Source organism: Anabas testudineus, chromosome 14, assembly GCF_900324465.2.
Source record: "Anabas testudineus chromosome 14, fAnaTes1.2, whole genome shotgun sequence".
NCBI classification, from domain to species: domain Eukaryota; kingdom Metazoa; phylum Chordata; class Actinopteri; order Anabantiformes; family Anabantidae; genus Anabas; species Anabas testudineus.
Window position 1 is genome coordinate 19,406,641 of NC_046623.1, and position 24,490 is coordinate 19,431,130.

Here is a 24,490-nt window from a genome sequence, read left to right on the forward strand (position 1 = left end):
GCTTAGTTACTAGAAACATGATGGAAACTTGGAACAGAAGCAACAGCAGAACACAGAGCTCTTTAGTGTGAGTATTTCTACACTGTGGTATTAATACTTGTACTTAAGTAAATGATCTGAGACAAAAGTCCACAAACACAATCAAATAGAAGAGAAGAACTTTTTTATTTGTTGTGAAACTACAAAACATTTTGTTTGTTTGTGCTGGTGAAATATTTACATCTCTGGTCGACAGAACAGTGTCTGAGAATAAAATTCACAGCTTTTCGGGATTCTCGCAATAAAAAGAAAAACAGGAAAAGCACACCCAAATCACAAAAGTGCAATAAATACACGCTGAATGTTTGTCATAGCCGCCTCCACACACGTTACCAGGCTCCTCACCAGTCGTAATACAAACAGATTCATTAAAAAAAAAAAAAAAAAGGAAAAATGCAGGTGAAGTAAAAAACAAACATAGAGGACGAAACAAATAATCACTTGTGACTAACAGCATTCGTGTTTCTCTGAATGATCATGGTTTCTCAGAGCAGAAACGTACATTTGTTTTTGAGTGACAAGGTTAAACAACATTCGCTCGATCGTGACAACGTCCAGTGGACTTCAGAACAGACTGTTTGTCAGACTACACACAGCTTTTATCTTTACACCTAATCGCTGAACAGCGACGGAAAACAAACAAATTGCTTTTAATGCAAATACTTCTCCACATTTCCCGTTTCTCTCAGTTCACATGATGCAAACTAAAAGAGAGAGAGAAAACACGACAGTGGTCGACTGTTGCTGACTCTCACATTCATTTGACAGTGTTCCTACTACAGTAAAACCTACAGCCCGTTCACTGCTTCTCGTTCTGAAACACCTTCTTCTGTCCCCTCAGTCTGAACACCCAGATCTGGATTCACACTTTGCTCCGGTTTGTCGTCGCTCTAGCTAGCTAACAGCTAATGTCTGTGCAGTTAAATGAGCAGGGAAACTATCAGCCCATTGGTGGAAAAAACTGCTGTCCTGTCGGTCCTGTATCTGGATTATCACTGCAAAGTGAAGAATCCTCAAACCAGTGCCTGAAGCACATCGATAGAGACGTCTGAACGTGACATTCAATGGGGCACGTTGGTGCTGCATGTCATTCCTCATCTCTCTACTGGTAACACAGAACCAAAGGAACAAAAAGCCAAAGGACACTGAAGAGGAGGCTCTAAAGGATCGACCAGTGTCCAGTGCTGCTCTTGAATGGAGGTGGGGAAGTCAACCAGACCTCTGTACTACTAGTGTCTGGAGGGTTTCTGACAAACAGAAGACTTCAAGCCAGTGACTGCCCACAGGAAACATCATTTAAACCTCAGGGAAAATAAAAAACAGATTAAAGACAGATGAGACAAGCGTTACACTGGATCAGCGTCTGTGTGAGCGCCAGGTGATAAATCTTTGGTACTAATCGACTGTTCACACTGAAGCTGGTTTCGACCAATCCGAATCAGACGTGTGCAGCGTTTTCCTTCTTCAGACTGGGAATGAGTTGTAGGGATCTTTCATTATTCTACTTGTGGGATATCTGTTCTTTTTCCAGACTCCTCTCAAAACATTCTACTGGTACCTGAATACAAAGGGACTCTTCTGGTGAATTTAAAAACGTATAGTGTTTATTTTAAGTTGGGTGACAAACTAAGAAAACACGTGTTAGTCGACCTCAACACAACGAAAAACATAAAGGACGCAGCTCAAACAAAGAAAGGTGGACTCTCTACGGGACAGTTTATCTGCTGAGCAGTAGCAGCCGCAGCTTTTGTCGGCCTCGATCTGAAGGCTTCGTGCCACAGCATCAAAACACACTTTCAGCACAGAGAACCAGCAGGAAGTGAAGCTCTGACCTATGACGGACAAAAACAGACGAGTGGACGATCTCTGCTGATATTTATTATTAATATTACAGCTTCCTCAAAAGTTTCAGCATGATGCCAGATGTATCACAGCCGGAGAATCATCACACATCAAACAGTAAAAGCTTCAAGGCAGAAAACGGCGAGCGACCTCCCACGTCAGGCAGCAACAGGAGATGAACCACAGAGGTCTGCTGCTTTATGAATCCAGCTGCAGAGTCAGACATCACTACAAAGTCTCAACTGACAGCATCAGTGACGGGAAATGTTCAGCTCTGGTGACATCTGCAGCTGTTCTTAAAGTGACTGATCAGACTGAACATGATCAGAACCTTCTGAACCACAGCACGTCCAACTCCCACTGTTCAAAAACTGTCTTCAGGTCCACCATCCGATTCTCTAGCTTCTAAAATCATTAAGCTGTGAGACAGACAATAAACAATGAGCTAAAAAATACACTTTACACCTCCACAGAGCTGAGGGGACATAACACGCAGTCATCTAACACACTGCTAATATAAAAATATTGATTTAAAGACAGAACGGAGATGACGTGCACTTCTGCTGGGGCACCACGACACAGATTCAGCTGCAGAGCTTCCAGGCCTACGAGACATGAGAGAGACTCCGATATGTTTCCAAAAAATCCAGTTACACAGAGGAAAAACCAGAACCGACCTTCTGTCGGCTGCTGGTCAGTTTCTCTAATGAGTGGGGAGAGTAGCCACTTCCAGTCTAATAATTATACAATCAGTAAAAGATTCACAGTCATCAAAAACACATCTGCTCCTCACTTTCTGTGTGTGTTTCAACAATCAACAATCATTCCAGCACAAGGCAGAGTTTGAACTTTTTAACTTTAAGAAGAGCTACATCAAATTTCTCTTTTCTCACGTTTAAAAAAACAACAACTTGAACCTCCAGAGTTTTAAAGTGCAGACTATCTGATCAACTACCTGAGTGTTAGTGCTGTTTCTACACCTCAACGTTTAATGTACAGCTAAAAGGAGGCTCTTGGGGCACCAAATCCAGTTCATTAGGTCACACTGCTAGTGAACAACCTGTGCTGACGATATTTCACATACAAATACAGTTCATTTGCTGATAGAAAAGTTTAATTCAGTCACCTGTGGATACGGCAGGTAACCATGATGTGCTTCGACCTCTAGAGGGCAGCCTACAATGATGGTGCATCTGTTTTGTCTGGACTACAACTCAAGAAGAACAACTGGGGCGTCAACTAAGTCACATTTTAACAGTTTCTTTTCCTCTTAAACTACAACCTGATCTTCACCTCTTGATTTAATGTCCTCAAGCTTGAAGCTCCACCTTCTCAGTCAAAGTCTGTGTCATGGTGATGACTGATCCAGGAACTCTAGTTTCTGTCCAAGCCTCAAAGAGCCGTCACCTGCAGTAAACCGTCTGACAAACTGTGTCACCATAAATAGTATAAAAACGTCAGCTGTTCTCAGAACCATATTCACATGTATGGAAGTTACAGAGTGCCTTTTAGATTAAAACCAATACTAATAAAAATCTGCGTGTGTTTGTCTGCATACAAAGTTCTCATACGACCTGAAGGTCATTGTCAAATATCTCTTTAAGAGGGGACATTTATTTAAGATGCTGATTTTCCTTGAGTACCATTGTTGGATTTTATTTTGTGCTGTAGACGTACATTTACTCTTTTTGTCCGATTGTGTCATTGAGTATAAAACTCACGTGTGCAGCTGTGCCACTTTGTTCTGGAATGATTTTAAAAACCTACAAGCCTATAAGCAGCCTGTTAGTAAGTTAGTGTTGGAAGAGAGAGTGAAATAATATTTAAAATTAAAATACAAAAAGCTCTAGCAGTGCTATTACTAATTTACAAACAAATAATATCCACATTAGAAATGCTGAGCTAAAAATGTTTCTTCATGGTTTTTCCACTACAAATATTATTATTATTATTTTTAATTCTTCATAACACCGCCAAATGTCTGCTTCATTTGTGTGGGAGCTGCAGGTTAAGACTCAGGGTACTTTGAAATGTTTCTCTACACGTCGTCAGCCGGCAGGTCGGGGATGCTGGTCTTTGCCCGTGTGAAGAAAGCCATCTTCTCTCTGAAATCACACGAGATCAAGTCAGAACAAGTCACATCACTTGCGTCAAACTCATATTCATGAAGAACAACCTCCTCCTCCTCTTTTCTGATGTCTGTCTCTTCACATCAGTTAGAGTGTTTTTTTAACACTCTAACTGATGTTAGAGGAGAACTGCAGTGATGCTACACAGATTATTAATAATCTGTGTAGCATCACTGCAGTTCTCCTAAATATCAGCCATCAATTCCTAGGTTCTTAAAACAAAGGCTACTTCCTGTTCCAAATCTGATAAATAAATCTGGGTCCTGAGTTGTTGTTTCCCCCACCTGAAGGTCTGGACCTCGGGGACCTCTTTGCGACTCTGGCCTCTGATTTTGTGGACGTCCTTGGCTGCTGCCCTCATCATCTTCTCCACCCGCTTCTCCTGCAGCTGCTCCTGCTGAGTCTGAACAGGACGATAAGCAGACGTGTTAAATTGGAAGAGAAGCAGCTGGGACTCAGCTCTCCTTCAGGTACAAATTAAACGACTGGATCTCAGTTTGTGTGGTCTGACTTGATCTCAGGCTCATTCACCTGTTTCTCTGCCTGCTTAAGGAGGAGACGGAAGCGCTCGTCTTCTTGGACCCAGGTGGGCAGCTCTCTCTGGCCCTGCTGCCTCGCCTTCTCCAGCTGAGCCTTCAGCTCCCGCAGCACCCGCAGCTCCTGTGCCAGCCGGGCTTGCCGTGTCCGAGACACCTGCAGGTCCAATTCCAGGTCCAGCGACGTGCGCAGCAGACCGTCCAAACCTTTGACCTGCACAGGAGGCTGAAGGGCAGAAGAGGAAGTACACTGTTCAAAAAGAACAATTGACAGTTTTATTTATTTATTATTTGTTTAGCTTTGCAAATGGAAAGTTGCTGCAAAACTTCAAATCAGCAGATGCTTGCTCATGTGTGTGCAGCTCTGCAGCAGACAACTACAGAAGCTGCTACTTCATTAAACTCGGTGTACAGCAGTGAAGTGATCTGCAAATACTGTGACCAACACCTGATGTGCTGCTCTTGAGCCTCAGGAGAGGCTTATTAAACATTAGGAATCACTTTACAGCATTTGATAATGCTCTGATTATCTCAGGAGAATGAACAGGACACACAGAGACACTGAAGCAGGGTTATTTCTGCAACAGACTCATGCTCCCAAATACATCCGTTTAGTACTTGATGTCCAGACAGAACACCTGTTTGTCTCCGTCAGTGTCTATACTGGTTTTACCTTTTTAAATGTGTTTTTAAAGTATTTCTTGCACGAGTCCGTTGCTCTGACATGTTTCCAGAGAAACAGAGAAAAGTTAAATCAGTGATGCTGTAACACAATCAGACTGCTTGAGTCATGTGAGAAGAAAAACAGCTGAGGTCTTGAAGAACTGGTCTGATCCCAGCTGCTCTAACTGTTTTTGTCTCGGGTGAGATGAGAGCAGGAGACAGAATAGTTTCTACCTTCTTCATACGCATACTGCGTCTCTCTGAGGCGTTTCTGACGAACGGAGACTTCTTGGAGAGCGTGGAGCTGTCGCTGTCGCTGCGGTTAATCTAGGAAGGAAAACAAAAGAATGAGGAATGAAGGGAAAGTGAAGACAGCGTGTCTAACATTCTGACTTCTGCCCGTTTCTGTTACCCTGCAGATGTACTGGCTCTGAGGTCCTGGAGAGAAGGTCTTGGAGCGGATGATGGTGTTCCCTCTCATAAAAGGGTTCTGCTGGCGAACATCTGGCCGACGCTCTTTGGGCCGAACGACAGAGCAGTGTTGGGACGATGGCAGGCCGTCCATACTCGTCTCCTTGTTCACCTGGATGAAGAATGTGACATAGGAAAGATTTAAAGGCATAGCTTGTTAAAATGTCAAGCTCAAGTTCGACCTTCAACCAGGTTCAAATAATCAAACACACAAATACAGCACAAAGGGTTTGAATATGTTGCACGCTACGCTGCCAGACAGAACACGGTTTAAATAAAAAGAGACAAAACTATTTAACAGCTTTTAACATTTAAAACTGTTGTTGACACCCGTGGGTTCTTAAATTCTCAAATTTTATTTTTTTGTAAATTTTTCTTGAGACACAACCAGCATAAAAAAAAACTAAAGTTACCTTCTCTGTGATAGCTGCTGCTGCTGGACGGGGTTTATTCACCTTTTCATCTTCCTCTACTTCCCACTGGCTCCTGTCTGGATACAACTCATCCTCGTCCTCCTCACCAGGCCCCACCCCCTCAACAGCATCCTCATCATCAAACATGTCTGCCTCCAGAGGGTCACCATGCCTGAAAATAAACAACAGAGACCAGGATAAACTCTCTCTCCATCTTGTTACTCTGACTGAACACATCAATGTATTAAAAGCTTTTAAGCACAGATCTTTGTATTTGGTGATGTACTTGTACTCAAAGTGTGTGGAGAAGAACTCGACTTTAGAGGGAGATGCAGCATAAACCTGAAACTGCACTAATTGGTTGCGGCGTACTACAGCAATGTGGTAATTACAGATTTACTTTCATTAGACAGTGCTGTCTGCAGGTTTTGAGGTGAGTTTTGGAGCATATATTTATTTATTTATTTAAAAAAGTGACGTACTGTACCTTTAATGATATAAGAGCGGCTATGATTTTTTTAATTCTGTCTGATGGTTCACTAAAATTCCCCAACACGTAAAAATGATTGTGAAGCGCAGCACTCACCACTCATCGTCTTCAGGTGCTCGGTTTCTGTCACTGCTGGAAACATGAGTCTGAAACACAAACACACTTTAGAACCAGACACTGATCAATTTCTTCATGTTTACCATCATCATTTAAAACTGTTTTAATCATAACGTTTGTCTCAACTCATATAAGTAAGCTTTTATATTAGAGTCACTTCTGTTTCTGCTTCGTTCCTCCATACACTGGTAGTTTTCCACGTTGAATTTTTATTTCAGTAGTTAGTTGTCATCACTGAAGGCGACATAATTCATGGAGCGTATGATACTAATACTAATACTGATTCAGCAAGTTGACTGGTGACTAGTTTATAGAACAGCAGCGTCTTTAATACATGAAAACATCACCATTAAGTACACATAGTAATTTCTGCTGACAGGCTTTTCATCCTTATGAACTCACTATGATTATTTAATAATCTCATAAGAGACAGAGAAATGAACGGAGTAATATAACAAAGGGACTGAATGTGCAGAGGGAAAATCTTTCTCTCAATAAAAAAAAAAAAAAACATTTTAAATATAAACATTAGTTTGTTAGCAGAAATGGTCAGCATCAGATGTTTTTAATTATGTTGGAATAATTCCTCTGCTGTGGAGAGTGTCCCCCTCTGTACCCGGTCAAAGCCGCCTGCTGCTCTGCTCTCTTTGTCCTTGTTGTTGATCTCGGGCATGTAGGCGTGGCTCAGCAGGTTGTACCACTTGGTACATCTCTCCTCTGAGCAGCTAACATCAGCCAGGCTGATCTGGGCTCCCGCCTGGGGCCAATGAAGGGGGAGAGAGGCAAGAAGGAGACATTTTTAAACAATGGGCTAAAAAAAGTCAGAAGCAGAAAAATTTACAACACAGCAGCTGGTGGAGATTTTATCCTTCAGCCCCACTGAATTAGCCAGCAGTGTGATGACAGTGGTGATACTATAGTAGTAATACCTCAGAGTTTATTTACAGACATAAATCTGTGTATTTACAGGAGAAACATTTATTTAAAAAAAACAAAAAAAACAACCTAAGATGTAAAAATGAAACAAAGAAGGTAAACATGTAATAAATTAACCTTTCATTCACTCACAGGATGTTTTAGGACATCAAATCAGAAAGGAGAGCTCTACTAACCAGACACTCTTCGTGGCCCGGCTTGATGCTGTTGCAGACATCGACCCTCAGGGTCTTCTGCCGCAGGGCACTGTGGGATATCTGCATGCCGAACACCTCATTGACCTCCACGACGTCCTGAGGCAGGGAGCTGCGTGTTCTGAAGAGGCAGCGAGTGGCCTCCACGCAAGGAAGCATCACCAAGCGCACGTGACTGCAGGAGACACAGGTACAGGTGTTACAGGAGGCTGAATGGTCAGAAAAGGTGTACGACAACAAAATAATCTTTATACTTTACATGTCTCTAATCTGCTTCTGTACTGCGTATAAACCTCACATGATTCACAAGATGTTTTGGGACCGAAATACTGTGACGTACCAGACACTGGTACACTGACCAGAGGACAACATTTCTCTAACTCTGTGGACCCACAAGCATGAAATGGACAGAAACAGTAAAGGACAACAAGTAGCTTGTGGTTCATATGATCATCATATGATCACATGATGTACATTTATTCTAATAAGCAGGAGTAAGAGTCCATACATTTTCTGGTTGGCCGGTAGGCAGAGGGGGCTGCAGTTGGACAGCTGCATGACATAGATGGTGAAGCGCTGGTCTCTGGACTCGTAGCGGAAACTGAGCTGCACTTGAGAGCAGCCCAGCGCCAGCCTCTCCTCATAGGAGTCCGGCAGCAGGTCTGCCGGGAGGCCAGGTCTAGACAAAACACAAGCATGGACAGTTTGGAGTGTAACAAACAGTTATGTAACATCATGTAACCCGAGCCAAACAGAAGACTTTAAATGTGGAAAACGCTGATGTGCTGTTATTATTAAGATGTGAAGGCTGTAAATATCTAACTATATATATATCTATATCGAAATATTTCTCAATATAATTCTGAAAATGTGATGGCATGATGTGTTCATTATATTTTCAACTGCAAGTCGTGTAAGTGGAACTGGATCATGGATTCAAAATATTAGCATGTAAAGTGTGGTTAATTAGGGAGTTACATGGATTTACAGAGGCCTCATGTTCATCTTAAGCAACATACTTATATTTGATTATAATTATTTGTACCTGCGCTCTGATGGTTCGTAAACTCCACTATCACCAGCTACGGACTCATCAGACACCGCAGATGTTACACCGATCTTCTTTGGCCCCGCTCCCATCCCCCGCAGCTGGGGAGCTGAGTCTAAAGACAGAAAAGGACAGAAACAAGGTGAAGATATATACATGAATAAAGTTCCTCTTCTTCAAAGTTAGAAAATAGATCTCATGATTTTCTAATGATATATGATTCCTCTTGGCCACAGAACTCACCAACTATATCTTTTTGAAAGTCGTTCTTAAGTCAAGTAGGTATGATTTAATTCATATCATATCAATTAAATTCTAATCTGCCAGGGCATAGTTTGAACATAGTTGCAGGTCAATAAATAGCAGAGTAGAGAGTAGAAAGAGACAAACCAGAAGCAGAGAGATCTGCACCACAAGCTCCAATCAAAACCCACAGAGCAGCATTTTACAGTGCTGCAATCCAAGTCATGTAGAAGTGCACATACAGTACTACATCTGATTGGCCAACGCTGTGTGTTGCTGCATGCCGTCACAATAGTTGAACAACATTACCTCTGGAATTTCTATGCACCCACACAGTGGTTTTATCATATCACACTGCCTGTGCAGTTAGAGCCGGGTAACATCAGCCCAAGCTGCAGGGATGGAGAGTGAACGGGAAACTAGACACCTTGTCCACATTTCACCTGTGGCTGCAACAAGAACCTGACTCACATTTATGCAGCGTAGGTTTGACGAAGTTTGAGAGTTCAAACTTCAACTCTCCCTCACTACAATTCATGTTTCAATTGTTATTAATGATGTAAAAAAATAAATCAAGTAAGTCACACTAAAAAAAAATATATATTTTTTTTATAGTGTGACTTACAATTTGAGAGTATAATTATTCTCAGATCAATAAATCTAATTAAAAAGAGACTGTGTACGAGTCCAGAACCTGCCTGAAAAGTGCACTTCAGTACCAAAAGAATCCAGCAACTGTCTGTTCACAAGCTGCTAATTCAGCACTTTTGATAAGTTTATTTGTCCAACAGAGGAAAAAAACAAATGTATAACTGTGACAAAACACCAATTACATTTTGTCCACACACACACACACACACACACACACACACACACACACACACAGAAACAACCCAGCAGCTGTAATCCAACACCTTCCTAACCTCCACCTCCTCTCTTCTCCTCACACACATTCCTGGTATCCCATTTTTCTAATAAAGTTCGAGTGTTTCCTGTGGCGTCTAATGTAACAGAGATAAAGGCGTTATATCACCAGCATGCCTGTCGTCTCCTCGCTGCCTCCTGTCTCACTCTCTGCTACTGCAGCTCATTTAATTGCGGATAATTTATCACCATTATTGGTCTTGCGTTATTAACTAGGAGCATCATTTCAGTCAATAACAGTTTTATTGCTGTTAGGGTGTGATATGACTGCTTGGAAGCTTAGAGACAAAAAGGAAGATGCTAATATCTGCAAATCCCTGTTGGAGTTTAAACCATAGTCATTTCAGGGAAGTGTCAAGTCAGTTAGTAGGGTGGTGTCGTCTGCTACTGGGCTCTACTTAATCTTCTTTCTGTTCGGTCCATAATTCGGCTCACGTTACATTTTGACATAAACACAGTTACTTTCCACAGCTCACGCACAAAGACAAGTGATGAAACATCAGATTTCTGGGAGGTGTCCATGAGACCGTATCCACTTTTTAAATCATGGTTTCGGGACTCAAATCATCCCTAGATGCTCTCATCAAACCTTTTATTTCTACTTAATCTTATTTAGCAAAGAGCAGTGTTTAAAATATGAAGCAGCTTCTCTTTTGAATCCACCTGTGTCTGACTCCTCTGTAGGAATGATCTACAAAACTTTACATCAGCTGAAGAATCTCTGACTTTTACTTTGATCATATTAAAATTGGTCAAACGGCTGTGAAGAAAGTATCTCTGTAGGCTGTAACTGGATATATTAAACATTTAGTAAACATTTTCTGTATTATTATATACCATTTCAGGTTGTAGGTGCCTGTGTCCCTCTGAGTTGAGGTAATTATGCTAATAGGGTCCATATTACAAGGGAAGAAGGACTAATTACAAGAGACAGGATGAAGAAGTAAAAGATTTGCGTTTACCTTTGACCTCTTCGTTCAGTGTAGTGTTGAGGTTCTGCTTCTCCTCCAGCCCACCTGGACCACAGTGCTGCTCCTGCTGTTGCCCCTGACAGCCCAGGCTCAACTCCAGCTCTGCCAGCCTGCTGTGGAGCTCCAGATCTAGGCCTAACCCATCAGGCCCCGTCTGGCCTGTGAACGTCTCAGACAGGAAACTAGTGTCTGTGACGAGTGGTGAACAAGGCGGAGACAGTGAGGACAGAGACGACCGTGGGGATAAAGAGCTCATAGAGCGAGGAGTTTCTGACAGTCTGAGGGCCTGGATCCTAGATGACCCAGACTCTACTCCAACACCACCTCCTCCTGCACCTCCTACATCTCCTCCCACTCCTACTGTTTTGCCTTCAGCTCTCTTAGAGTCTTTTCCTCCGCAGCCTGTCACCACTTCATGTTCATGTATCGTTGTGATGGAGCTGGAGGGACGATAGCCCCCCTGGCCGCCATCCTGCAGGAGGCTGTCCAGCTTGTTCTGGAAGTCTGGGTCGGCCAGTTCGGGCTGCTCCAGGTAGATGTCGGTGAAGCTGAGCGAGGACGTGGAGCCCAGGCTGGAGGTGGTAGCCAGCGAGCCACGACTGGATGTCAGAGAACCTCGACTGCTGCCAGACGAACAGGACAGGGTGCTGGCCGACAGGCTGCAGGGGACAGGGAGACAAACAGCATATATCAGTCAAACTGCTCTCCTACTACTACTACTACTACTACTAATAATAATAATAATAATAATCGCAGGAAGAAGAAGAAGGAGGGAGAGCAACATTACATTGAATTATTGATTATGACAATATCCTATTTTTCTGTCATGAAAAATTGATCGTCTATAACAGGGAACACAATTTGATTTGACGACCTCTGACGACGTATTTCTTTCAGACGAAGATAAAGATACAGCTTCTTTCATATAAGACACCGAAGTTCCTGAACCATTTCCCCCAACACAATGATGCTGTTTAGAGCGCCCCTGAAGAGGCCCCTCGCTCTGGCCATTCTTGTGCTGACTCCGAGGAAGAACAGGTTGTTGATTTTACAGAGTTCTCCTCCTGACCACTGGATGGATGTACTGAAAAGCCTTGTTTGTTTGGCCCGGTCTATTCATTCATCATCTAAACTGCTTTTCATCATCAGGCAAAGGATACAGCTTCAACCTAAATGTGACTTTTCCTTTTAATGGTGTTAGAAAGGTAATTTTAAAGTAACATGTAATTCATTAAACTAATCCACATACTGTATAAAAGCTGCAGTACCTTTAAATAAGCTCTGATAAATACTCTTTCTGCCCAGTGATCTGAGAGTTTAGTTTAGTTTAGTTTAGTTTAGTCATTTGTAAGCGTTTTTCCTGCAGCTGCACTTGGATATAGACATGTTAAATAGAAAAACTCAAAACTCAATACTACTGCAGTTTTAATGGAAAGGACAGTTTGTTAATTCACAGAAGAGGTTTCAGAGAAGGTAAGACAAAGAAGAGGAAAAGAAGAATGTAGAAAACATGCGTGCAGAGCTGGAAGCCTCACTGCAGACATTTCTTCACCACGCAAAACGTTTCCTATTTTCTCTCATCTCATATTTTGCCCCTTCTCCCTTTCTCTCCTTCACACTAATCTATCAGCTGTCCTTTTCCTTTTCATTGGTTCTAAACAAGTTTGACACTGAATTCACAACAGGTCCTAAATATGTCAAACTCACTCATGACTCTGTGTGAACAGCTGGCTTGTGCAGCTCTTACAGTAGCCCATTAAAATGTTCATTCCTGGGGATTGTCTAATATGTGTGCTATTTTGGGCTGCAAAATAACATCTGCACTGAGGTAATGACTAAAATCAGAAAGATGCTGAGAACAAAATTATCTCATTAAAATTTAAATATTTCAATACCAGCACATTTTTTCAGCTTCACTTCAAAGCTCTGCTTTAAATCTAATAATGAATTGAACCAGGAGGAACTGAAATGTAGAGGTTTGACTTTAAGTCATTTGTTTTATAAAATGCCTTGTGTAAAAGTGGTGAGATTCTACTTTAGAACTGGTTTTAGCACTGAAACACACCTTGGTAGCATTGGAGCCTTCGTGGGTTCTGGTTTATTGTAATTTCATTACAACTACCTGAACGGCTGAGCAGAGCGTGGTGGAGGGTAAAGAGCGAAGCAGAGTCGTATGATACACATGACCAAACCTTTTGAGTTGAGTATGTAGTGACGTGGCGAGTCGAACCATCTCCTCCAGCTCTCTGACAAGCTTGTTCCTCTTGCAATGAAGTCGCAGCCTGAAAGTACAAAAAGATGGTGAGCATGTTCTTTCCAGCTACAGACAAAAAAAATCAAATAGCAGCTGTTACTCGACTCAACATGAGCCACCTGAACATTTTTCTTTATCTTTGCTAAAGATGGAGGATGTTAAAAAAAAAAAAAAAAGAGTCAACAACTATGTCACAAAGCAGTGACGTGTTCGAGGACTGTGAGCTTTGTTTGGAGGAAACCAGTCTCATCTGTGAATAGGAAACAGGGGAAACCTCTGATGTGGATACACACAGCTGCTGGTGTGTGGTCTTGTTAATTTGACTTTAAGTGTCATTTTTAATAATTGTCTAATTGTGTATGGTAGAGTTTTATTAGATTGTCAATGTGTGATGTTTGTATCAGGATACAAGTGGCCTCATTTGGTTTGGTATCAGAAGTGCATGAGAAATTACCTGTCTTGTTGCTTGTTTTCACCACAGATGCTCATTAATTTGTGGCGCACTGCTGTCCATTCCCCTAACATGACTTTAGGACAAAAATTAAAGATCTGTAGCAGTGGGGGCTTGAGAAAAGTGAATTCCGAAGTTTCAAATTAAATTCATGACTTTTCCAAGCTACTTTTGCATGATTTGTTTTAATAAACAGCAACACCTTTATCAGTAAATTACTTATTTGTCTTTCTCATTATGAGTAAGCGCTGTCCCAGCTTTAACCTGAGCAGATGTCTCATTGGCCAGAATACACAGAAACATCTGCACGGCTGAGCAGAGCTTTTAAGAACTCCACAATGAATAGAAAACTTTGTTAAACTCAAGGATCCTGGTTCAAAGTCAGTGAATTTGACATTTGGAGAAGCTACAGACTCTGACTACATATCACTGTGTCAGTGTGTGTGTACGGGTGCGTAGCCGGACTACAAGAGGTTTCTTTGAGCAGGCAGCGCAGCCTCTCAGGTTACAGGAACAGGAGACGAGACACAAAGACAGACTGAGCTCAGGTAGAGTCTGACCTGAACATAGAACAACAAGAGTCCTGTCACAGATGGAGAGAGAGAAAGAGAGGAGGAGGAGGGATGCAGGATCTTGGCGGTTCTGCTTTGCTGCTCACTGCTATTTGGGAAAAGAGAAAGGAGAAGAGAAAGAGGTGAAAGATTTAAGAGAGTGAGAGCAGAGAAAACATGGAGTACTGCTGAAACATGTCTATTTTTTATATTTACAATTGGAAAAAGTCAAAATTTAACATAGAATAGCTGCTGTTGTTGAACTGTAACTTGCATAATCATCAAAGCCTTAAAAAGGTGTAGAAAGTGTAGGTCAGCAGGTGGCTGCAGTTAACTGAAGAAACGCTGTGAGGCAAAACAACAGAAGTCAAAACACCACTGTCATTTCTGAAGCTTAAAAATAATTATATGGACTGACATGCATCTTTGTGCTGCTCACAGAAGTGAGTCTTACACCAGAAGCCTTGGTGTTTGCTGAGAGGAGACAGGAGGACTGTCATATCATCTTTACCTCTTAATCATCATGAGTGAGGTTTGACATCTTTGAAAGTCAGAGTAGAAGGTCAAACATTTTATCACCAGGTGAGACAATAACAGTCACAGGTACACACATCAGAAAACTCTCATCACCTGCTTTAGTCAGTCAGTAATAAATAGCAGAGGGATATTTAACGTGAGGCCTTACAGAGTGAAGATCACTGAATTCACACCAAGAAAATTCAATCTTACGTAAAATCCAGTGTTAATGACTTCTACATGTAACTGTTTTAAAGCTGGTAAGAGGGGAAGTGTTAGTGAAGATTGACAAATTACAAAGTTATTTTACAGCTGCTGCGACTTTCTATCTATAGCAGATGAACAGACAATGACCATTGGTCCCAACACAACAGAGTCTTTCAGCTCAGCGGTCTTCTCCCTACTTGGCTTTGTTTTTAGCGTCTGACCAAGCACTACATGTCAAATGTTAAATGTTAAATTCTGCGCTCAGTTATTCATTACAATGGGCCACAGTCACTGTTTCTGGTCTGCACAGACACATCGTGGCATTTCACCCAGAACGCGACTGGACTATGTAATAACAGTCAAGGCTCTCATCCTGCCGAGCTGCAGCATGTTAACTGTTAAATTGTCATGTTCTCGTTTACGTTCAGTATATGTATTAGTCCAGAGGCTGACCTCCCCTCACCTCTCAGTCAGAGCCTTGCTCTGGTTGTCTCTGGCGGCCTGCAGGTCTCTCTCCAGACGTTTCCTTTCAGACTCCAGCTTCTCTGCGTCGTTGGGCTCCAGGCGTTGGCGGGGGCTGACGTACTGTAGCTCTTTCAGCAGCTCCTCCTTCTCGTTGATGAGGATGAGGCGGTCTCGTTCAGGGTCCAGCAGCCCCGGCCAAGCCTCACTGTCCAATTTGGCGATCTGCACCTCGATGGTGGCAATCCTGATAAAGCGAGAACAGTGGAATGAGGATGATATGGAGGAGAAGACAAAGGAGGGCAAAGTTCAAGCAGATAAAAGAGGATTTAATCAACTATTCACTGAAACTCCATTTGGTCTTTATTCAGCATCAGATAAACTTATCAGAGACAGAAGCCATCAATTAGCACTCAGCACGCTGAATTTTTACTTTACATGAAATTCTGTACATAAATGCTCCATCTATGAAATTGAACGACAATAATGAATCCACACAATTAAACAGCCCTGCTGCAAATATCTTCCAGCTCTGAAAGCGTTCTGCTCAAATGCTGAACACAGACAGTCAGGAGTGTAGGTCATTAGTTGAGCATCATTAACTTCTTCCAGTTGTTTTTCCAATTCATGTGCGACATTGTCTCAATGTCTGTCAGAGTAAGCTGAATGAACTGGAATGATTACAAAATCGAACAACCAACATTTGGAGATCTTTAATTTACACACAGGTAAAATAATGTCTACCTTCTCTTGGCTTCCTCGTACTTCAGACTCAGGCGAACCTTCTCAGCCAGTTTGTTGTTGGTGGTCATGAACTGATTGCAAAAAACAAACAACATTTACACGCATTATTTCACCGACACAATGCAACATAGCATGTGGCAATCCTGCCTATTTACCAATTCTCAGATTCATAACTAAATGACTTTTCTCTCTTTTATATCACTGTAAATTAAAACCTAAATATAAGTAATTAGAAGATAGTACTTCATGATTTTCCATTGAAAATATCTGTAGCAGCTCTAGGCAACTCAAAGTAGATTCTGCGAAAAAATAACTGACAGCAGTTTAAGAGGTTGTACAGTTACTAAATAAATCAGTGAATCAGCAGGACTTAGAAGCATTTAGTGATAACAAACATGATTTATCAAGAACACCAAGACCACAGCTCTGTACAGCCTTTGCCAATGCTCTCTCTGGGGCTCACCTCAGCGGAGATGTCGGTCTGGGAGCCGGCGTCAGAGTACAGCCGAGGGATGGACAGCTCCGAGTTGGCGAGTGAAGGGCTGCTGCCCCACAGCTCCTGCTGAGAGCCCGAGTCCAGCTGAAAACTGTCCTTCAACACGGCCAGTTTCTGCATGAACATAACAAACCAAAAAAGGCCAATGGAGATTATATGAGTGACATGAGTCATCTGCAGAGAGAAACTGGAACACTGCAGCAGGAACAAACTGGGAATAACAATAAAATGTATTTAAGAACAGAGGTAAGGAACTGTTACATGAAACTATAGTATACTGTATGAAGAAAGTGAAATTAAAATATGAACAGAAATGTGAAATATAAAAACAAGCCATGAGGGAGGTGGGAATGACGTGAGGCAAAGATACTGTCTGAGGTAAACAACAACAGGTGCTGGTTTGTTCTGCCTCTAGACACAAATAAAAGAAATAACTCAGTCAGACATAAATGCAGTCAGTGGCATTTACATGTTTACAGGATATTATTATTATTTTTATTTCATTATTAAAGTCATGCAGTGATGGTGGTCAGTACAGATCAGGCATGAATGCATCTCTAACTCTAACTGCTGAAGTTGTAGCCCACAGCCCAATCACTATATCTATGCAAGATTAAAAAAAAACAGTACTATTATTATTATTATTATTGGACAGAAATTGATCTAAACACAGGGTCCGACACTGAAAACTCCTCCAGCAGACAAATGTTCATCTGAGCTCAGTGATTTTGACCTTTGCACTCTAGGAATCTACTCCTCTCAGGGTGCTGGGCAAAGAGCCCCTTTAAAGTGAAACACCTTAGAAGAATAGCTCCTCTGTGTTTGCGTTCTGCTCCCAGAAGTTACAGTACAGCGGTGCAGCACAGCAAATACAGTTGCAATAATAATTTCACCCTAACAGCAGTGATGAATATCTTTAAAGACTCTGCGGTTTGATTGATGCCCACTGTGGAATGCAGCTTACCTTTGCTTTTCAGATGTAGCAGAATAATAATGCACCTCTATGATAATGGTGGTGTTACAGTATTTTGATGATGCAGCGTCTCCACTGCCAGTCTCTTGGTTTTTCTACTTTCCTGTCTAAACCCTCATTTACTAGTACAGCACAAGGCCTTTTCGCAGAATGACATCTCCAAGTGGGTGTCAGAGATAAGCGTGGAGATTTATATTTGAAAGATTCCATGATTATCCCTAATAATATGCTGTGTTTGCTTATCACATATGTACATACATTTCCAGGCCTACTCCCCATTAGTATTCTTGTAAAGAAAAATACAACACAATTACTTTAGACGATGCAGTTTTGTCAATCACGCAGCCTCTTGCTCACTTTGAGTTATTCTTACATTTCACCCTCCACTTGGTAGTTTTACAGTGAATCCACACAGCCTGTATTTCAGGGATGATCCTCTCAGTTGTAGCAGCACATCATAACATGACCTAGATCGCTGCTGGACATACATTTGTAAATCATGGGTTTGAATCCAGGCCAGGGCTCCCTATCTCAGTATTTCCCATTGCTATTTTTTCTTTTAATGATTCCATATACAAACTAAGCAATTATCTGACCAGTAACGATTGAAGGCGACCCAGATTAGCAATCCCCTCTATTCCCTCATATCAAATATGGTGTCTACCTATCCACAAAGGACATGACACCCATGGAATAAGGAATGACCTCAGAAAAATCAACATTATCTTTTCAGAAATGTTTAATGCACAACAAACTACTAGGGAATGTTAACGACCAACATTTAATTACTTTCTTCATTTATTAATCCAGTGTATTACCTTTCACAAAACAGTGAAATAGCCACTTTAATTCTGCGACTAATAATGACCTCTACATTCAAACTTCCTTAGTTTTTTTAACAGCATATTTTTTTACAGCTTCTCAGGAGTAAGGTTTCACCTTCACATGTCCTTTGTTTGTTTGTTTGGTCTCTGCTCAGTGGTTTCAGCTGTAAACTCTCTCGGTGAGTTCTAACTGGAACAACACCTCAATTTCCACGTCTCTAAATGTCCATCTCTCTTTTTCTCTCTTTTAGAAATCATATATTAAAATGTTCACACAGTAGGCCTTGTCTATGTGCAGCTATCCAACATACAGCCATATACAGCATCTATGCAGGCTTACTGAAGACGCACAGGCACTCACACACTTGAACAGACAATGTCACAGACCGAGCTGTCAGCTGCAGATGGTAAGGGGGAGTGAGGGGGAGAGACAGGGGGAGGCAGAGGCGGATTATGTATTATTGAACACATTCGTCCTCCCTGCACCTCCAAACCAATACGAGCCAAACTAATGTGCAGCTAGATCTTTCTGACAGGACCTGATACTTTTAAACCTATATGAACGTTTGTGGGAAACAATTAGAAAACAGGGGCCAAAGTGCAGACAGGACATAGTGCTGAAATGTAGAAACTCCCCACTATCTGTTCACACCCTGTGCAGACAAAGATGCAGGACAAAACATCTGCACAGTCAGGGACATGAAAACAGTTCTTAGGACAGTAAAATATAAACTGGAGCCTGGAGGAGCTATTTTGATAATATCATGTTTTAACATCACAGCCAAGAGAGCTCATGTTCATCTCCACCCCACACTACATGTCCCATGATGCAACTTTAATGCTCCCTGCAGCCATGGTAGAAACAGGAATGAGTTAATGCTGCACTGCGATGCTGTCACACACAATAAAGGATGGTGGCAGTGCAGGAGAAGGTTGGGAGAAACTGTTTTCAGCCTAGAACACAGAGACAGAGAGTCGGATTCATTCAAGCAAAGAAAGTGTCGTGGCCACAGTGGACAGAGAGAGTGGGGAATAAATCTGCTGATTTAAACTTACTTACTAATAATATAATAACATTATTACGATTACTACGACACAACGATTTAACCAATTCTGCACCGCATCACCAAGACAAATGTGTACTGAATATGAAATCCCACTTGGTGATAAAACTACTTCTCATTCTGTAACTTCCCCAATTCTAATCCTGGTGGTACTGCATGTTCAGTACATTCAGGCAGGCCAGTGAATTAGATTCATGTTCAGCACAACCCTTCACTTCATACGTCAGCACTGTTCCAAGGAGCAATGAACAGCATCCATAAGATACAGGATGCAGAAAATAGCATGTGTAGTCAGAGTGAGTGTGTGTGGGAGAATCAATAATTAACCATTCTTATTTTGATAGCACAGAGATGGGAACAATCTAAAGACCAAATTGTGTTCCTAGGTTTGTTTATTGACTTCTTTCCAAGGTAAATGTAATTATTCCTGGTAATGATTTTAGGTGATATCACTGAGCCCTATGTCCACACAATGAGCAGGTGATGTGTAATCTTGGAGTTTAAATTCACAGTGAAGTATTTGAATATGTCACTCAAGTGGACCACTGTTTTCTAATAGATAAACGTAAGAGACAAAAAAAAAACTGGGTCTATCGTGATTTACCTGAAATATTAGGACTGACTCACACCCAGAGCTGAAAAATCCTGCTGCCAACAGCCAAATTGTTTTCACCTTCTAGAAAGCTCATCTCAACGAACCCTCACAAACACAAGTCATCAACTTCCCATGAGAGAGCTCGACAGGCTGTCATCACAATGACTATAGTGAGATACTAAAATACCACCTGCCCGCCTGCAGCATCAGCTCCTCTGAGTCACTAAATCTCTTTAAGAACATCTGGCTTTTTTGCCCCTCATAGCAATATAAAGTTTTCAGCACACATAGTAATATAGACTCTGCTGAGAGTCATCAGAGGCCCTCATCTCTTCACAATCGGCCTTTCGCAGCTTTAATATGAGAAGTTCTATACCAAGAACAGCCAATTTGCTTTGTTCATACTGAGGTGTGTTAGTCAGAGGTTAATCAGATGTCAGTACGTGAATTATCAAGTTCTTTTGTACGTGGGGCAGTTGATACTGGAGCTTGTCAACTAAGCATCCTGCCCCCAGCAGCCTTTAAACAATGCTAAGCTTTTACGTGTACCGTATAATGTGGACTGGGGTTTACTCTTCTTGTGTTCAAGGTTTGTTTTATTAATATGAGGAATTAGAAATATTTGTCTAATTAAATCTGCCGTTTGATGTTTTTAACTCTGAAAAGACACAGGTATATACACTCATCTATTGGACATGAAGTCAATAAACTAGACTAAACAAGCTGCTAGGTCTTAAAAGTAGCACTCCATTAATTTGATTTCCACTTCCACACCTAAAATGCATACAAACAAGACTTTTTTAACATAAAGAGCAGAGCCTGAGATAACCTGATGTTTAAAATACAAATATTGCATCATGAATATCCCAAAATGATTTCTCTGTGTGCTGGCGGTGATGCAGAGCTGAGCACAACCAAACAAATGTGAAAAACCAAGAGACCTTAAAATAGCATGATGTTAGTGATGTTAGCTAGCTAGCCACTAGCTCCTTCAGTCCAAACAGAAACAACTAATGACGCAAACAGGGAACGGCCCAGACTTCGTTGTTCTGTCCCCGAGATGAGACACAGCTAATTACTGTATATATAATAAACTCCAAGCAGAAATTTAGTTAAAATATGCTTCAGAACAATGACATGATATCTAAATCATTAGTAAGTTGAGATTTATATTTACCTTTATTCTCTAAAAATACACTTTAGATAGTTTTAGTGTCCTACATAATATGTATCACATTCACCTGCATGAGTTCCTGTTTCTCCTTCTCCCCGGAGCTGATGGCGTCTCGGATGGAGCGGACCTCACTGAGAATGGCCTGTGCCTCCTGCAGCTTGTAGCCATATGGGCTATTGGACACCTTCTGGTCAATCCTGGAGGTCAGGACGAGGCAGAAACCAGAGCGGTAGACAGAGAGAGAGAGACAGAGGTGTTTAGGACTGTGTGAGTAGCAGTAGTTCTTCATTAAGAGCCAAGCACCTTACCAAAATGTTACCATCAGCGTTATAGAAAAAATACACAGGGTTTAAAACAATAATGACTTTAAATTGAGTATATAGGCTATTCAGCAAAACTCTGACTCATATTTATACATTTAGGGCCAATTTATTTTCTTCTGAAAATACGTAGATGCAACTGTAAGGGATTATATTTTATTTACACAGAAAAGACGGACTAGTTGCTGTGCTGTAGCTTAGCACATGTGATACACTGTTCATACAACAGGTGCCACTAAAACACAGTGTCCCATGGTCCCGTCAGGTCAGGTGACTTGTCAGGTAGCAGATCTGTGTCGTATACGTGATTTTTAAATAAAAATGTAATAATTCATGATATGAACGATAAAGCAATACCGTGACATGACACATTTGAATTATGTTTCAAAGCTCGCACAAGCCCAATGAGTGTCTGCCTCCGATGATTTAGTATCTAACTAGAATGAGCAACTTGCCTCGATCAACCGGTCAAGTTGCTGTTTACAGGCATGTTTGTCCAAATTCATATTCTAATTAGTAATAAGGGCTCTTTACTTATTACAATCACAAGTATGGGCCGCAACTAGATGAATGCATGCGCAATATGACCTTGACCTTTGACCACCAAATGTAATAGTTCATCACATGAACCCAAGGAGACAGCTGTGTTAAATTTGAAAGAATTTCCTCCCAGCATTCCTAAGAATTCGCGTTCACCAGAACAGACAGACAACCCAAAAACACAATGCAGATGAAATCTAAATAATAAAAAACTATGTTAACTAATAAACTAAAAGTTATTTTTGTCACCATCAGTCTGATGGTTAAAACCTGTGTGCACTGCTTGTAAAATAAATCTGAGATGGAGAAGTGAGTAAGAACAAATCAGATTGAATATATATGTGAACTTGCAATAACCGGGTTACTTAAGTGCATGTAAAGGACATAATGAAAAATGTACAGTAAATTTTCTCCTATAACTACATAAATATCAATATCGCAAGTCTCCTTGAAATATCGCAATATAATTTTCAGGCTACCCACCCACCCCTACGAGCTAGTAATTTAAAAAACTATGCAAAAGAAGAGGGGTGCATTATTTTGCTTCTGTTAAATAAAGATTTTTCCATAATGCCCTCGATTTCTCATGCAGCAACTCTTCAGAACAATATTTATATTATTGTCCCTACTGGAAATGTGTGAAACTGCCCAGAGCTTACTTTACAGTACCACATTTTGAATGGCACATTTTTCTGCTCAATGATGAAACGCTCCTTGCAGAGCTGGAAATATTTGTGCTTGTATAGTTTGCCCAGAGTGAGAACAAGTATAAGAGCCCTAACACCAAAGCTGACCACCATAATCACACACTTTTACTGCTAGATTGATTAGGAAGGTACACCAACTCTTTCAAGGGCACTGAAATAGCCAATGGTGTAGCAGCAGCATCCATACCACACACGTTGTCCAAACTGCTTTGTGTAAAAAAACTCTGTTCATTTGGTTTAATCTTATGTTGATGCTATAATGTAATGATCTTGTACTACTGTTTGTGTAAAATTTTTGTTCTGATTCTTGATAAATAACATTTCAGATTTTTTTTAGCCTATGGTACCAGAACAAACAAATGTATTTTTTTCCCACTCAAGCTCTATCCAAGCAGGGCTCCATCTAGAGGGGGTGAGCTAACCAATGTCTTGGTCATCGCAAAACCTGGACTTTCCTCAGCTGTGTAAAGCGGCACATTCATCTGACCCCACACTAAGCTGGCTAAATTTGAATATCCATCTTTTTCTCACTGTGCTGGATTTAAAACCACACTAAACCCTTAAACTGAGCTGCTCACATAAAGCTCTTCAAAGGAGATTAGGCTGCAACATGGCAGCCTTGTGTTTCACTCTTCACAGGGGAAAGTTAATTAATTTACATATTTCACCTAAAAAAAAAAATAAATAAATAAAACTATATTTGGCTGTACTGAAACACTATAGGAGCAGGAGCTGACAGAAGCTTTAAGCTCATGGGGCTGTACAGAGTTAACACAGTGTCATGTCTGTCCCACGACTAAATTGATTAATCTTGAAGGTACAGTGGCTTGTAAAAGTATTCATATCCCTTGAACTTCTCCACATTTTCTCACATTATGACCATAAACACAATACCACAATAAATGTATTTTATTGGAATATGTGAAAGACCAACACAAAATTGGCATACAATTATGAAGTAGAAAGAAAATTATACATGAGTTTATTTATTTTTTACAAATAAAAAAACAGAAAAGTGCAGTGTGCAAAAGTATTCAGCCCCCGAGTCAATTCTTTGTGGAACCCCCTTTTGCTGCAACTACAGCTGCAAGTCTTTTGGGGTCTGTCTCCACCACCTTTGCACATCTAGAGACTGAAATCTTTGCCCATTCTTCCTTGCAAAACAATTCAAGCTGAGTCAGATTACTATCAGCACGACTGATAGTTGTAATATGAACAGATTCCCCGACCTGAGTTGTAGATCTCTGCAGTTCATCCAGAGTCACCATGGGCCTCTTGGCTGCATCTCTGATCAGTGCTCTCCTTGTTCGGCCTGTTAGTTTAGGTGGACGACCATGTCTCGGTACGGTTGCAGTTGTGCCGTACTCTTTCCATTTGCGGATGATGGACTGAACAGTGGTCCGTGAGATGTTCAAAGCTTAGGAAATCTTTTTATAGCCTTACCCTGCTTTAGATTTCTCCACAACCTTATCCCTGACCTGTCTGGTGTCTTCCTTGGACTTCATGATGCTGTTTGCTCCCCAATATTCTCTTAACAAACCACAGAGGCTGTCACAGAACAGCTGTATTTGTACTGAGATTAAATTACCCACAGGT

At 41.2% G+C, this 24,490-nt stretch overlaps 1 protein-coding gene across 1 annotated transcript in view; it reads right to left on the reverse strand.

The window, feature by feature from the left end:
• Nucleotides 1-1,621: 1,621 nt before the first annotated feature.
• wwc1 (WW and C2 domain containing 1) overlaps nucleotides 1,622-24,490 on the reverse strand; it is a 37,850-nt gene continuing 14,981 nt past the window's right edge. Inside the window, exons 6-22 of the mRNA XM_026370672.1 lie at nucleotides 21,395-21,524; nucleotides 16,665-16,811; nucleotides 16,202-16,272; nucleotides 15,459-15,704; nucleotides 13,209-13,298; nucleotides 11,008-11,675; nucleotides 8,876-8,993; nucleotides 8,339-8,509; nucleotides 7,813-8,005; nucleotides 7,317-7,457; nucleotides 6,680-6,729; nucleotides 6,094-6,265; nucleotides 5,622-5,792; nucleotides 5,444-5,536; nucleotides 4,542-4,772; nucleotides 4,295-4,413; nucleotides 1,622-3,986 (exon numbers count right to left, since the gene is read on the reverse strand). Of these exons, the coding sequence (XP_026226457.1) occupies nucleotides 3,920-3,986; nucleotides 4,295-4,413; nucleotides 4,542-4,772; nucleotides 5,444-5,536; nucleotides 5,622-5,792; nucleotides 6,094-6,265; nucleotides 6,680-6,729; nucleotides 7,317-7,457; nucleotides 7,813-8,005; nucleotides 8,339-8,509; nucleotides 8,876-8,993; nucleotides 11,008-11,675; nucleotides 13,209-13,298; nucleotides 15,459-15,704; nucleotides 16,202-16,272; nucleotides 16,665-16,811; nucleotides 21,395-21,524 (2,878 nt within the window). The 3' untranslated portion in view covers nucleotides 1,622-3,919. The remainder of the gene's footprint in view (nucleotides 3,987-4,294; nucleotides 4,414-4,541; nucleotides 4,773-5,443; nucleotides 5,537-5,621; nucleotides 5,793-6,093; nucleotides 6,266-6,679; nucleotides 6,730-7,316; nucleotides 7,458-7,812; nucleotides 8,006-8,338; nucleotides 8,510-8,875; nucleotides 8,994-11,007; nucleotides 11,676-13,208; nucleotides 13,299-15,458; nucleotides 15,705-16,201; nucleotides 16,273-16,664; nucleotides 16,812-21,394; nucleotides 21,525-24,490) is intronic.